At 44.5% G+C, this 15,775-nt stretch overlaps 1 protein-coding gene across 2 annotated transcripts in view; it reads left to right on the plus strand.

Annotated features, from left to right (window-relative positions):
- Positions 1-15,775, plus strand: part of SLIT3 (slit guidance ligand 3) — a 595,815-nt gene that overhangs the window by 388,179 nt on the left and 191,861 nt on the right. For both annotated transcript variants that reach the window (XM_042992684.1, XM_042992687.1), the window contains exon 5: positions 13,151-13,222. In XM_042992684.1, coding sequence (XP_042848618.1) covers positions 13,151-13,222 — 72 coding nt within the window. The remainder of the gene's footprint in view (positions 1-13,150; positions 13,223-15,775) is intronic.

Consider the following 15,775-nt stretch of genomic DNA (forward strand, 5'->3'; position numbering starts at 1 on the left):
CCCCAGACTGTGTCTTTTCATTTTCTTAGCTCTGACCCATAGCACCTAACTCCATGGGTGCACTGTAGTCACCTTATTAATGAGGACCTTTCTTTGAAACGTAAGCCCTAGGACAGTTTTCACAGAGTAGGAAAGACAGCCAGGGAATTTGCTTTAGTAGCAAATTCAACTCACCTTCCATCTTGAGTGATCTCAGCCTCTCCTCTTCTGGCTGTTTCCTGCATGGCTCTGCACCCAAGGTAAGCTCACTGTTCCCCAGCTTCCTTTGGAAGGTGGAAGGCTGCCTTGACTTGTCCTGAGTGTGTACAGAGATGAGTGGTCACCATCCTGCTCTCAGCCCCAGAGTCTGTGTTGGGTTGAGGCCACTCCCCTGTCTAAACCCTGCTGTCATACCAGTAGTCCCACCAGCTGCCTCCAGGCCTCCTTCTTGTCCTTCTTCTTTGTGGCACCTCCTGCTGGCTTCCCTGCACAGCAGTTGCTGTTCAGTCCGAAGTTCCAGCCAGCTTCCTAGGGCATATACAGAGAGCTGTGGAGCTTTTAACTCTATGCCCATCTTGAGCAGCCATCCAAGGACAGTCTGGTAGATTCCGTGAGGTCGGGCCTCCCTGCAGGGCCCAGAGAACCTTTGAGGCACAGCAGGCTGAGTAGAACCCAAGTATTGCTTTCTTTGGTATTAAATTTGACTGGGAGTTGCTGCTTTACAGTTTGAGTTCCTCTGTAATATTCTCTGGGACAAGGAATTTGTGGGGATTTTCTCTTCTAGCCATAGTGTATGAATGCACACTTGAACAGTTACAAGCACTCATAATAATTGGTTTTTATTTAAAGTGCTTATTATCAGCCAGGTAACATACAGACAGCTCTAAAGTCATTAGCCATTTTATAATAATTCCCTGACCTAAGTATTTTCATTGTCCCTGTTTTGCAGATGAGAAAACTGAGGCCCAGACAGGGTAATAAACTACTCATACAAAGTCACATAGCTGGCAGGAGGCCAAGTCTGAACTCACACCAAGATCTTCCAGGCCCCCAAGCCATGTTTCCAGCACTGTGCTTCACTGTGTCCAGGAGTCTTGAGCATATGCAGGACCTGTGGGGTCAGGTGTGAAAGAAGGGGACTTGAGTTACCAGGCAGAGTGTGGCTCAGGCTATAGTTAATGAACAGTCTCAGAGAGGCAAGGGAGCTGTTTCAGAAGGAGTGGCCCTTCTGTCCCTCTGTGCCCCCACCTCCTGCTGTGGAGGTCCTTCCCTCTTTGGGACAAGCGAGTTTGTTGTACTGGGCATAAGACTAGTAGCAGCAAGCGCACATTCAACACCGATTACTCTCATCTGTGCAGTTCACTGGGTTCTCCCGGCACGCACCCCTTGTCCACTGCCTTTCAAGCTAAATGGCCAGAAGCAGGTCTGGGATTAAGCATTAGTGTTAACTTCAAGCTTGGTGTAAACCTATTGAACTGCATCCATTTTTACATAAATAAGCAAGAAAACAGCATCTATCCTGCTTTAGTCGATACCAGGACACCCACAGGTGTGAGTTATTAGCAATAACTGTAATTGTTTTGAATGGAACAATAAATAGTGCAGGGGGTCACGAGGAGAAATGTTCTATAGTATTAACATAGCTTAATAGCTTTTGCCGCTATATGCTTCATCCAACACTGGGCTTTGAGAGGCTGGCCTTGCAACTCAGGATATGAAGCTCTTGCTGAATTGCTTTCCTGCTTGGGGAGAAGATAATTTTGAGCCTTTCTGAAGCCGCATTGATTTTATCAGCAGATGGCCTCAGGATAGCATCTCACCTTCATCCCTGAGGTTTCACTTATTTAATGGGGTTCTGAAAAGTTACAAGAAAGAACAGGCATATACAAGCCCCATTTTCTTGAGCCTCAGCTCTGCATTCCAGACCCCAGCCACAAGGCAGCTACAGCCCAAGGCATATGTTATCCCTCCCCTCCCCTGCTCCTGGGAGCTCATGTTTCTTCAGTGAAATAGAATGGACGGCAGAAGAGGGACCTCAGTGGCATATTCCCCAGTGGAGGAAGGAGGGGTTGCTCAGTCCACAAACATTAGTCTTGGGGTCAGGCACACGCAGGGTACCCAGAGGAGTGTTCTTCATGGCCAACCTGAGCACTTAAGGTTACAGGGGATAGAAATCAGGAAATGGCTTCACCTGCTCCCAGACTACAGGGCCTTAGCCCTTTGGGCTGCCTCTCTGCTTCCCACCTTCCCCAACTGGACTTTTTAATCCACAGCTTTTAGACCCTTTGGCAGAAAGGAGAGTGATCACAGGGCAAATTATCACACAGATAATCTAAACTTTCCATGCCTTTCTAACATCTCCTTAGCTTGATGCTAAAAGTGTCTCCTGGGGGGGAAAAAAGTGTCTCCTTTTGCACCCAGAGTTTCATTATCTGTATTCTCCTAGTCTCAGTGAGTTCCAGAATTTAGAAATGGCAGGGAGGAGGAGGAGAAGATGTTCTTGGAGACATGTTCTTGTCGGCACACAGCCCTTTTCTAGATGGAATCCATTTTCCAAATCTGTTGTACCCTCTGAGACCAGGTTTAAACTCTGTTCCAAAAAACCAAATTATTTGTCTGCTTAGCCTCCCTCCCCAGGTAACTGCTCATTCCCATACTTCAGTTTAGCTCACTAAACCCTTTTCAGTTAAAGGCTTTATCTGTGGCTCTTTAGCATGCAAGCCTTTTCTAGTGACATTACTCCTCAAGCACAGTACTCCACCGAGAGGCAGAGATAGAAGGGTAGGGGCAACAGGGGGAGAGCTCTTTATAATCTAAAGGGACAAACTAGACTTGGGTGGGGGGAAATCCCTATATCTTGAGATTTATTCTCGATCATCCATGAGCCATATGCAATAGCATGAAATCATTTTCACTTACTTTTAATCCATTCAACAAAAATGTTTTTCAGCTGTATGTCAGGGCCTTTGCTCAGCAAAAGTTTCTGACCACACAAAACTAGTAATTTACGAAGAAGCCAGCAGAAACGACCATGTTTCCATATAAACTGGACATAGATTAGCAAATGAGCAATCTGTCTAGGTCAAAACTCACTTTTACCTGTGCCTAAATCCCTAATCTGCCTTTAGCTTTTTGGTAAGGTCAGATTTAGCAGTGCCCTGGAATAGTCACTGAGTTAAAGGACCACCAGTGTGGATGATCCAGCATTTTGTTAGAGCTTTCTTTTTCAAAGGCAGTAAGAGGTACTTGGAAAAGAGATTGAGTCAGTCACAGATACTCCCTCCTTCCTGATGCTAACAGGAATGGGCCCAAGTGGTAACTGAAAATATAAATTTCGAATCCACCGAAAGAACATGTCAGAAAGTATACTTTCCACCCCCCTGTAATTTTTGCTAATTGTACAAGCAGATCTTCACCTATGGGATATTATGCCTCAGAACCTAGGCTACCAGACCACCATCTGGGAGGCAAATGAAGGTGCCCAGGTCAGCAATTAATCATGAAGCAGCCCAAATGCACATACTTCATTTCAGAACAATTCCACAAACACTCCCCCAACCCCTCTGCCTCCCCCTCGCTCACAAGGTTTCATCTCCTAATTGCAAAAGCTTTTTGGCATGGGAATGTCTTTGTGAAGAGGAGAGGACTCAATTTGGGCCATCTCTCTGAAGAAGACACGGGAACAAGGACGCTTCTCCAATTAATCAGCAAATGCTTGGCTCCAGCTTTCGGCCAGAAGATCGATTTACATAAAGCTATTCTCAAGATGAATTTGCCTCCCCCTCTGCTCCCCGTGCACTCCCCTTGTCCAGCCAGCATTAGACGTGCTACTGGGTTTCAGATTGACAGTGTCAGCTACGACAATCAAATTAGGGATGAAAGCCTCAGAGGGATGCCAAAGGAGAGGGATGGAGGGAAAGGAGGGGGTGGGAACAGTATGTCAGCCAGGAGGAGGATGGAATGCAAAGAAATGGGCTCCCTTTCCCCAACTCTACTGGGCAGACACATAGCTTCAGACAAGGGAAAAAGAAAACCCTGGTCCCATGCTTTTGAACCAGGTGGATACCCTACACCACATACTCACACCAGGATTGGTAAATTAAATCAAAACATTTCATTGGGCCTCAAAATTGGCAGAGGACTATCTCAGGTATATAATTAGATCCTTAGACTCTAATGATTTTCAACATCAGATTTCTGCCTACGATGTAAAAACACCAAAATCTCAGTTATACCTCCTGAATGGTACATGGCAATGGACACACAAGCTGGAGTCAGATGATGATAGTGAGAATCCTAATGATGTTTCCTGAACCAGTTAGTTAAGCAGGGATGTCTGGACCAGAACAGAAGGCACAATTGGACTGTTGAGAGCTCCTCATACCTGTCTAATGTAACTACCTTGTCGCTAAATTGTGATAATTCTAGGAATTAGCTGTTGAGCAGCTCAGCCTCTGTACCATTTGCTGGAGATGGTCAGTTATAAAGCTGTCTCATGAACACAAAGAGCCTTAGTTGGCATTACATATGATAATTAAATTAAGGAAGCTTCTGTTTGGACTGGAAGCATTGGTTAACCCTGCCAGCCCTGGAGGGGTGTTGGTTCAGAAAGATGCAAATTAAATCCTAATGGCTGGAAGGAGGTTCTCTGCTCATAGGAGGGATGGCTGAATGACTGGGAGATTTCAAGCCAAGGTTTGCTTCCTTAAATCTAAAGGTTTCTATCTTGAATGGTTCCCTTTCACATTTCCTATTGTATACCCACCCCCCATCCCCAAGGAGGTCCACATTGTGCTCCTTTAGATTGGTTCCAACATTTAATACTCTTTTCCTCTCTTGGCAGAGAGTGGGTGCAGAAGTACAACATCCAGCTCCTAGCCTTATTCTAGAGCTTCACTGTCCAATGTAATAGGTGCTCGCCATGTGTAGTTATTGAGCACTTGAAATGTGGCTGGTCTGACTTGACATGTATATAAAATATACACCAGATTCTGAAGATGCAGTATAAAAAATAAAGTATCTCTTTAATATATTTTTATATTTATTACATGTTGTAATAATATTTTTGGATATATTTGGTTAAGTATAATACTTTACTGAATTCATTTCACCTGTTTCTTTTTACTGTTTTTAATGCAGCTAATGGAACAAATTAAATTGCTTGGGTGTCTCATGTTATATTTCTGTGGAGGAATGCTGTCCTAGAATTAGCAGATCCTTTCTGGGGGGGGTGCTGGCCTCTGTACCCTTCAGGCCCTGGGATGAAGTGTCCTGTTGACTAGCACAGAGGGATATTTGTTTTTAATTGGGAGAAATTCATTGGGGTGGGCCCTGCATCCCCCATTTCACCCCTCACTTCCTTTGTGTCCACAGTCAGCCTGTTTTGCTCATTTCCTTTAACCTGCATGATCCTAATGCATTTGAATTTGTGATTTTTAGAATATCTGCTCATAAAGAGACAGGAAGGATGTACATTAGTGACTAATCGTAGAGCAAACCAATAACCCTAACCTTACATTCAGCCCTCAGTCCCTGTCTAAGTGATACTTAGCTCCATGGTGCTCAAACACCAGGCCTTCATCTGCTTTGGAATGGTCACAGCTTGAGATCTGCCTCAGGGCCTGGCTGCTCATTACCTACCTGCCCTCCAGTGCTCTCTCCCCTCTACTGCAACCCTCCTAGAAACCTGGGAAAACTTTTGTCTGTGAGGCCCCACCAGAATGTGCTAATCCCAATCGACAGAGTCTTCCCTGCACGTTTAGGAGAGGCCCGGGACAAAATGCTTGGTTTCCTCTTCCTGAATTGCTGGGGTCCTGGGGGAAGTTTTAAGCATCCATGGACTCTTTCCCTCTGCTAGTTCAGCTTCCAACTGGGCCCCTGGGTGGCTTTGTCAAGTGTGGATTAGATATTGTCACCCTGTTCCGCTTCAGCCTTCTCCTGTGACACTAGTGTCCTGTAAGCATTTTGCCCAAATCCAACAGGCTCACACCTGAGACACAGGAGACCTTTGCATCTTGGACCCAAAATTTCCCCTAGACGCTTAAGGTAGTAGGATGCTATATTTGTTAGCTTTCTGCTAAAAAAATGAAGATACTGATTTGCCTTTCTATACTGCATTCAAGTATAGAAGAAGCACTTGATTTTTTATTACTCTTGATGCTTATCTGGATTTCACAGAAGCACAAGTTGAGGCTCAGAATTGATTGATGCTCTTAAAGACACAGCCCATTAAGTAGCACAGCTGGGGTGTGAACTTGCCACCTAACCCCATGCACAAATCATCCTACCCACATTCTCAAACTTGTTCAAAGTTTACACTCTAAAGCCTATCCCCAGGGTTTCTGATTCAGTAGATCTCAGATGGGTCCCAGAAATCTGCATTAATGTTTTTTTATTATGGAAAATTTCACACATACATAAAAGTCAAGCACAAATTATAAATGAACTTCCTTTGCACCCAGCACTCAGCTCTTCAATAAGTATCCATTCATGGCCAATCTTAGTCCATCTATACCTCCACCTACTTCCCCCTCTTCTACATTATTTCGAAGCAAAATCCAGACATCATCACTTAATCCTTAATTATTTCAGTATGTATCTCTCAAAGACAAAGATCTAAATGAAGGGAAACATAACCCACAATACCATTATCCTATCTAAATTATTTTGAAACCAGGGATCTGTATTTTTTTTTTGAAGCATCATCAGTAAGTTCTGATTAGGTAGACCATGAGCCCCACTGCAAGAACAGCTGCCCCGTGCCATGCCAACTCTTAATAACATCTTCAAACTGTCATGATTTTTATCAGACTGTCCACTTTGAAAGACAGAATCAAAGTACTTGAGGAAACAAGACTGGATCCCTGCAAGTCCCAGTGATTCGATTGGCATCTTTCCCTTCCCCTTCCCCTGCACTGCCATCCCAGAACTAAAAAGATTTTGAGCCTTGAATAGGTAAAACAAAGCTGTGAATTATTTTCCTTGCTGGTTAGCAATAATCCTCAGTGTAACTTTAGACATAGGATGTCTTCTTGTTGAAAAGGAAAAAACAGTGAAACTGCAGCTCTTACTTTTGGGGATGTCTAGGTATTTATTTTCCAGTCATTTGTATGAAAAGGTCTGTTTATTTGTATCGGGGGCCGAAGAGAATACAAGCTCCAGGAGAACAGAAACTTGGTTCCGTTTGCATCTGTGCCTCAACATGTGACATAGAATAGCATACAGTAGGTGCTAAATTTATTTTCTTGTTGCGTGAAGAGTCTGAGCTGACATTTAATCTGCCAATCGTAGACATCTGAATGGTATGATTAGGACTTTTCTAATGAGATTGTTGGAGAAGGCAGAATGAAAGGAGCTCTTACTGATCTCTTTCATTCAGTGACTTTTTAACATCAAGGAAACAAGCACATAAACTGGTGTGATGAAATATTTAGAAACTAATTGGAGCAGTGGAAAATAAGTTTTTGGTCATGTTTTGGTTTTCTGTCCCCCATTGATACTTTGATCCTCTGGATCCCTGAGGCAGGTGGCAGTTCTTTCAGGAAATGGTTCAGTTTTTCCATCATAATCTCTCTTGGACAAAGGATACCATTGACTAGACACCCAGCCAGAGGTACCAGGACTTCTCAGCTGAGACATATGCTTGGGGCTCACCTGGTTTTGACAGTGACCCAACTGAAGACATACAATCTTGCTTATTAAGATAAATTGCCTGCAGAAGAGATTTACCTTTTAAGATAAATCCTCCCCAAAGTTCACACTGTAGAATCCCCAGGGAATAATTTTTCCTGCATGTTTGTCCCTCCCTCCCACTGTATAAAATAAGGTAAGCAAAACAACATCTTTCTCTTCTGTTCTGAGAGCAAGAGTGATAATGTCACAGTTACTATAGGAGTTGGGGCTAGGGGGAGCAGGCCTTGTATAAGAAGGCAGCAATTGCGAGTACAAGAACTTTTAGACTCACAGATTATCCATCAGAAATGTTTTAAATCCCTAAATGAGTTTTGATTGATACCTACTGCATCAGTGGGCAGGTTTCCTCCTATTAGGCAGTGAGTGGGAAAGTAATTTTAATACATACTCAGGCCAAAGAGAATCAGAATAGTAATCCACTTCCCTGATCTCAAATCCAATAATGGTTCCAAATAGAAATGCTTTTAGATCATCCCCTCATTTACTTTGGCTAATCAAGGGTTGGTAGTTTTTTTGTTTTTGTTTTTGTTTTTTTCTTTTTTAAGTTACTAAAAAAGTGCCTGTTGGTCTCAGTGCAAGGTCTGGGGAAGTAGACAAAGCATCAGATTGCATTGTTCTAATTTCCTTTGGTCACTAAGCTTCTCCCTGTGGCCTCCTGATCTTTGGTCCTGGATATGTCATCTTTCATGAGTGATCTTTTTTTTTTTTTTTTTAATCTTCTGAGAACTTCCTGAATCAGGAGAACTGTCCTTGAAGCCTTCTTATGAATGCTTTGAGATGGATCCCTTGGGTCCCTTTACTGACTCTGGCTCCCATCTCCTGCTTCTTTAGATTTTGCTGGTAAAGGTCATGACTGGGAACCTCCTCAGCAATCTGTCGTTGAGTCTTGGAGTCACCGTGTTCAGCCTTATGGAGAGCAGGCAAAGCCCAGCAATTTGTATTTCTCTTGGGTGATCCCTAACCAAGGACTGTCTGATGCAGGGCTACAATGACCCAGATCCCTTGGTTAGAGACAAGGCCAGGACTTTACCTAACTGACCTATAATTATTTTCCTTGTTCATCCTGCTTCCTGCATCCTTTACTAGTCTCTCCCAGGATGCAAGTGTGAATCCATCACTTGGCTAAATGTCAACTTCTTTGAGAGCCCAAACTGAGACAGACCTTCTCTCCTGAATCAAGCTCTCCTCTTTCATTCAAAAGACTCTAGAATCAAATAGAGATACTCCTGTTTAGATGATAGATGAGGGAAACTTCGCTCAGATTTTATGGAAAGAATATTAGTTAGCATTTATGTGTTTTATTCTTTGCATAGTTGTAGGCATATATCCTGAAGAGGATGATAAAGGATGTTTTCGGCAATGTAAAATTCAGGGCTAACTGGGCAGAAAATCCAAGAAATAAATGCAGCCATTCGTTGAATGCCTACAGGATTCCAGGTGATTTGCAAGGTGCATATATATCAATTCCTTTCATCCCCATGATTAACCTAGGAAGTCAGTAAAGCCCCTGCCCTAAAGATGGGGAAACGGAGGCATAGAGCATTTCAGTACCTTGCATGATCATACCGCTAATAAGTGGCCCTCCCCACTTCAGAAACAAGAATTCACCAAGGTTGGGGGAGCTTCTGAACCCCTTCTGGTACATTCAGAATAATTCAAGGTTGATATCTAGGAACAAATTTCACCTCCCACAAACTGCCATTTAACACAGACAAGACTTCCAGGTAGCGTGAATGTGACTGAGACCAGTGCATTGTCCCCACTGAGCAGAGGAAACTGTTTTCCTGCTTCTCGCCTTGCCATCTTCCCTGGTAAACATGGGGTGGGCAGGGGTGGGGGTGAAGGTGGGGACTGTCATTCACTGTTGCTCTGAGAACAAAGCCTGCCTGACATTGCAGAGAGAGCACTGGGAAGCATTTCAGAGCTCCACTGGAACTAGACAACCTTTCAATCCATTTATCAAAGTGTCTGCAGTTCCCGTTTCAAGGTAGATGAAGCAATAATAAATTTGCAAAGAAAGTTAATCTGTGTCCAAAGCATTTTAGTAAATTAAAAAAGGGGGGTGCTGGCTGGAAGGGGGATATATTGGTGCTTGCCAACTCCTATTTGACTTACTGTCTCCTTAATAAGTCCTCTTTGGTCTTGTGTTTTTGGATGGAATAATCCGTCGGTTAATCATTTTCCGGAAGCAGGAAAATGCACTTTAGCTAATGCAGTCCTCCTTTCTTTCAGAGTCCTAATTATTTAAAAAGGCACCCAATCCATAGCCCTACTGCCAACCAAGAAAACCTTTCCCACCAGCCATCTTCCTTTATTTCCCCCAGAAAATTTCAGCACACGCCCCTTACCCTCTCACTGTGCTCCAGCCTCATACCTTATATCTAATGTTTTTTTTAAAAAAGTTCCCTTTCCCTGGTTATTTCTGAACATTTTCCCTCAGGAAGGGCAAGGCACTAAACCCCCAGCAAGCAATTGGCCGGAACTAGGCTCTTGGGCACTACGGATAGATTTTGTTATTTTTACTTAAGTGTCAGCTGAAAATGGTGGCTCTTGTGGCTCTCATGGGTGGTGCTTAGCAATAGCTCCATGCTCTGGCATCACGCTGAGATAAACACGCTATTAGGAGCCCTCACAAAGGCCCCAAGATAATTGTGAAGGGACAGTTACCGAAAATGAAGCACCCAGCCCTGAACCCTCCTCCACGCCCCATCAGTAACACCATTAAAGCTGTCAGTTTGTCAGCCCACTGGAGGTATTTATGAAATCAATATACAATCCTGCAGATGGATGGCAGTGGTATTGTTAGCTGGAGAACAGAGGCTCAATGGAAAATAAAATTAATAAAATTTACAAGCAGATTGTCATGGGGAACAGATAAATTCCCTACAATCCACTGTTTTCCTCAGTTACAGCAGGAGGAAAGCCATGGCAAGGAGGTGGAAAGAAAGCTGTGCTTTTAAATGGGGTCCCTTAAACTGGGAGCAAGACTGGGTGTATTTCCAGCAAGAAAGTAGTGACCAGAAACCCGAGAGGCTGCCCCGTGCAGTTGCAGGGTTTTGCCTGTGCGATGGCTTTTGTGGAACGTCTCTCAGGAGGTGGGCCAGATTTTTCAGCTAAAATGCTGCTCTCCTCTTTTCAGCCCACCATATGGCAAGTTGGAACCTTTATACAATTGTTATTTCTTCAGGATGTTTGAGGCTACATGTCAACTCATTAAACTCAAAGGCTACATTAAACTCAAAGGGTTAATGCATTACGGGAATAGGTGCCCCTTCACCTGGCTTCCAGACATGGTTAGAGCTGATAGTCCAAACCTCTCTCCTGTTTGCTTCCCCTGCCCCTGATTTTGATCATTCCCCCTTGGCCGGCACAGCGGCCTGAGCTGTTTCCCAGAGTGGCTGAAGATAGCGGCCAAGCCTGGGAGGTTAGTGGGCAGGGGCTCACTGTCCTGGAGACCAGCCTTCACCTGGCAGAAAAGACTAGACCCATTGTGGTTGCTGGAGCCTTGAGTACAGCCCAGATGCCTGGTGGAAATTGCATTAGTCAGATGACAGGACCTGCACCCCCTTCCCCTGGAGTCTGATGGAGAGCAGAGGAGTGACCTTGGTGAACCTGCCTGACCTCTGCTGTCACCATAGGCTTTGTTCGGTGCCCCGACTCCAGGCTGGAGCCCTGCTCATTGAATCAGGCCTGGCCGGGGGAGCCTGCAATGGGGCTCCTTGTGCATCTAAATTTATTTACACCGTTGCAGACAGAGGAAACTGGATTTGAGATGGGGAATACCCTGTTATTCAGCCCCAGAAGCCACTGGTAGTTATATCTGCACCCTACCCCAACTCTGAGCCTTGCGTTGGGGCTTAACAGTGGCCCCAGACAATCCCCAAGTGTCTGAAACTCCAGTCACCCACTCAGAGTGTGGTAGCTCCTCTCAGCAGGTGAGAGCAGGAAAGTGATGCCTCTCTTCTGCTTTCTGTTTTTCCTCCTGCCCCTTCACAAAATGTTAATTTAGATGGCCTAAGTTTCAGTGAAGGATGGTTGTCTGACCTCTCTTTATTTGGAATCCTCTTTAGCTTTTGATTAGGTTCCCGTGGAAACCTAAGTGTAGGAGTGTCCATTGGTGCAATCTCCCTCTAGGACGACTCAGCAGTTAAAGACGTTTACCCTGTGACCCAGCACATGCTCCTTATGGGACTTTATACCAAGGAAGTGGCCGAACAATTGTCCCAAAAATGTCTGGGGAGGAAAACCCATCCTCATGTTTCCTTAAATGGCAAATACCCAACAATGTGGGATCACATAGCCCTCTATACAATTGGATGATATACAGTGATTAAAAATGTTGGCATACATGTACTGTTAATGACATGAACAGATGTTCTCAATATAATAAGTGAAAAAAGAGTTTATGACTGACTATATACTATGAGATCATATTGTGAAATTTATACGTATTGCTGCTAATTGGTAACAGTGGTTATGGTCTGGGTAGATGATTTTGTACCTTAATATCTAAAAGTTTTTGTGTTATTTTTAAAATAATTGAGAGATATATCTGTATCTATAGATACATGTCTGTATGATTGATATGTATGTATATGTTTGTGTGTATGTGTGTAGAGACACGCAGTTATGACTGATTACTCACTGAAATCCCAAGCAAGCTTGGGGTATGAATGAAAACAAGTGTATGTGTTTGTTTAGGGGGAAAAGGGGGAAGCAAAAAGGAAAAAAAGCTGCATAGGTCTTAGGAAAGGAAACTGAGGCTTTGGGGATTCTTAAAGAGGACCCTGGTACGAGACCCGGGTTTAAGCCAGCTTCAAGACCTGACACTTTGTCCCTTACCTTTCCTCCTCAAAGCAACACATTAGCACCCTTAATGCTAGATGGGGTGCCCATGGGACCCCCATTTTGGACAGGTTTGTGCAAATGCAATTTGAATTCACCATGGCTGTCACTTAGCTGATCTAGGAGGCCCCCAGGGTGTCTGGGTCTCTAGAATAAACAGAGATGGTCATCCCCCCATCAGAAAATCAGGGTTGCCAGGTTCCCTTCCAATCCCAAATGACAAAGGCAGAGAGTCCCTGAGAGATGGGAGACTGAGTGCTGTTGACCCTGAAGTGGGGGAGGGACGGCCTGGGGAAGGGGGGCCAGGGGTCTCTCTGGGAGGTGGCAAAACAGAATTGGGTGCGGTCTGTGTGCAACAAATAACCCAGCGTCTTGGCTCGTGGCCTGGAGGTGCGAGACCACCCACAGAGCCCGCCCTGGAGGCGAGCTGCTCCCGCCTGGTAACCATTTCAGCAAAGGCCATCACTAGAGGAACAATGTGAAGGCTCATAGCAGCCTGGGGCCTGAGACTAAACAGTGCCTCCAACACTCCTGACCGCAGAGGCAGCCTGTGAGAGGTTTTGTTGTCATAATGAGATGCAGATAAAGCCGGGCCTTGGTCGTTAATGCATGTGCCTCTTCTCTTCTTGTTTAGAGATCTGAGCGAAAACCAGATCCTAGGGATCCCGAGGAAGGCATTCCGTGGCATCACCAACGTGAAGAACTTGTAAGTGATGTTTTTTTGGTTTGTTTTTTTTTGGTTTGTTTTTTTTTTTTTTTTTTGCTTCTCTACGGATGTGGCTTTCTGGCCAGAACAGGGGTGAGGGACGGGACAGGAAGGTGGTGTCACTGTGCTATGTGCTGCCTTGGTGCAGACGCCTTTGAGACAGATTGAGGGATGTGCCTGAGTGGTTTCCAGGGAACATGCATCAAGTGCCACAACAGCTCCACAGAGTCCTGTTCCTCTCTGGTTTTTCAGCCCCAAGTGTGAGCACTAGAGTCCCGGACCTGGGTCAGAGCTTGGCCTACAGTAACTCTATGGCCTGGGGCTCTACTCAGCTCTTCCCAGGGTCATGATCTTCTGCAAAATGGGGATGATATTCTGGTGGGGGTGTTGATGCCAATGAGAAAGTGTGCTTAGTACATAGTAAGTGTTCCATAAGTGGGAGCCTTGATGATCATGACCATGATCCTGATGGTAAAGGGGTGGCTGTTACTAATAAGATATTGGAGAGGGCATTGGCACTTGTGTCCCAGGCTGGTGGGGAGACATAGCCAGATCCACTCACCGCACTAGGTGCTTGGTTTTGGGGGGTGTTTTTAGTTTTATTTTGAAGTAATTATTGATTCACAGGAAGTTTCAAAAATACTAGATAGGTCCATGTGCCCTTTTACCCCAGTTTCCTCCCAACGGTAACATCTTACATAACAGTATGATCTCAAAACCAGGAAACTGACATCGGTACAATCCACAGACCTTACTCTTCAGATTTCAGAGTATAACACACACTCATTTGTGTGTGTACATGCACATGCAGTTCTGTGTAATTTTATCACGTGCAGATTTTTGTGCCCATTGATAGAGTCAGTGAAGAACTATTCCATCACTACATTTTTTTAACCTGCCAAATAACCCTTGCCATTTTTTGTCTGGTCTCCACTGTTTGCTGTTTAACAGTGAATCCTGGACCATTACTTTCACAAGGAGTGTGCCTTTCAAGTTTTCCACCCATACCACTGTGTCCATGCGTTTAGAGCATGTGTTGGGAGATGGTTTGTCTGGGCAGGCATTTCTGTCCACTGGCCTCCTACGCAGGCTCACATTCAACTTGAGAAGTCTTGGAGGAGGTTTCTTTAAAACTAACTACTTTAGCTATCAGCTTTCCTTATAAGGACTGCAGGGATATTAGTGTCCTGGGATGCTGATGATGGCTTCCAGATACAGGCTACCTGCTTCCCCTGTCCCTGAGAACTTACAGGAAAGCCTTTGGTGTTTAACATGCAAAGTACACAAGAGGGCAGAGGCATCTCAAGGTGAAGGAAGCCTAGGGCAGAGAGGACTTTGCAAGGGGATCCCACATAGGAAACTTCCCACTGCTTCATCTGGGGGCATTTGCCCAGAAGCAGGAGAGAGCAGGGTGGAGCAGACAAAGCCATGGAGAATGTGACTCAACATTGTACATATAAACCAAAATTAAGAGGTTGTGCTAATTAGCATCCCAGAAAGGCAAGGCAAGAGAGGAACTTAGAGATCCTCTAAAACCCCACAAGTCAACAGTGAGAAAATTGAGGACCAGGAAAGGGCAGTGACTAACTCAAGTTCAATAAGGTTCATGATGGTTGAACCCCAGATTAACATTTTACATATGTAAAGTGGTATATCTGTTCTGTCTCATGGCTCTGATTTTAAATGGGCCAGTTAACAACAACAACAACAACAAAAACATTGCAGTGATGTGTAAGCAGGGCTGTGTAATTACCAACTTCATTTTTGGTTCTCAAGAAAGTGATTAAATCTCATAGTGGTCCACGATAGTTGTTGAATCTGGGGGTTGTTGTTGTTTTCCTGTAATATGTCTAACTTCACAAAGGCCTCAGGAGCTCAAAGATTCAAGATTCTGCAGACACAGATTCCTGAATCACTCAGGAACTACTGTCAGACCCTCCTTCTCCAGGCCATGCATATATTTGTTACTCGAAGGCCTGAACTCAGCTCTGATCTTCTTTTATTTCTACCCAGTGTCAGCGTGTGTTCCTGGGGCGAGAGGAGGGGCAAATAAACCCACTGCTCAAAGGATGAATTAGCCAACAGAACTAAGTGTGTGTGTGTGGGGGGGGGGGGTGTTGATTACTTTATACTTCTAATCAATTTCATCAGGATACATTTATTGGGCAGAACCTATAAGACCCAAAAGTATAATTTATATTCTCAGGTGGCTTATGGTAAAACTAGGGAGAAGAAACACATGTGTACAAGAGAGTTTTTAGTGATTTAACATTCCACATGAAAATTGGCAAATGGGGGGAGAGGCACCTGGGTGGCTCCGTCAGTTAAGCATCCAACTCTTGATTTCAGCTCAGGCCATGATCTCAGTCGTGGAATTGAATGAACCCTGCGTCGGGCTCTGCACTGAGTTGGAGCCTTCTTGAGATTCTCTTTCTTTCCTGTGCCACTCTCCCCCTACTTGTGCATGCTTGCTCTCTCTCTAAAATAAAAATTAAAAGGGTACCTGGGTAGCTTATTTGGTTAAACGTCTGACTTTGGCACAGGTCATGATCT

Source organism: Panthera tigris, chromosome A1 (assembly GCF_018350195.1).
Source record: "Panthera tigris isolate Pti1 chromosome A1, P.tigris_Pti1_mat1.1, whole genome shotgun sequence".
NCBI lineage: Eukaryota > Metazoa > Chordata > Mammalia > Carnivora > Felidae > Panthera > Panthera tigris.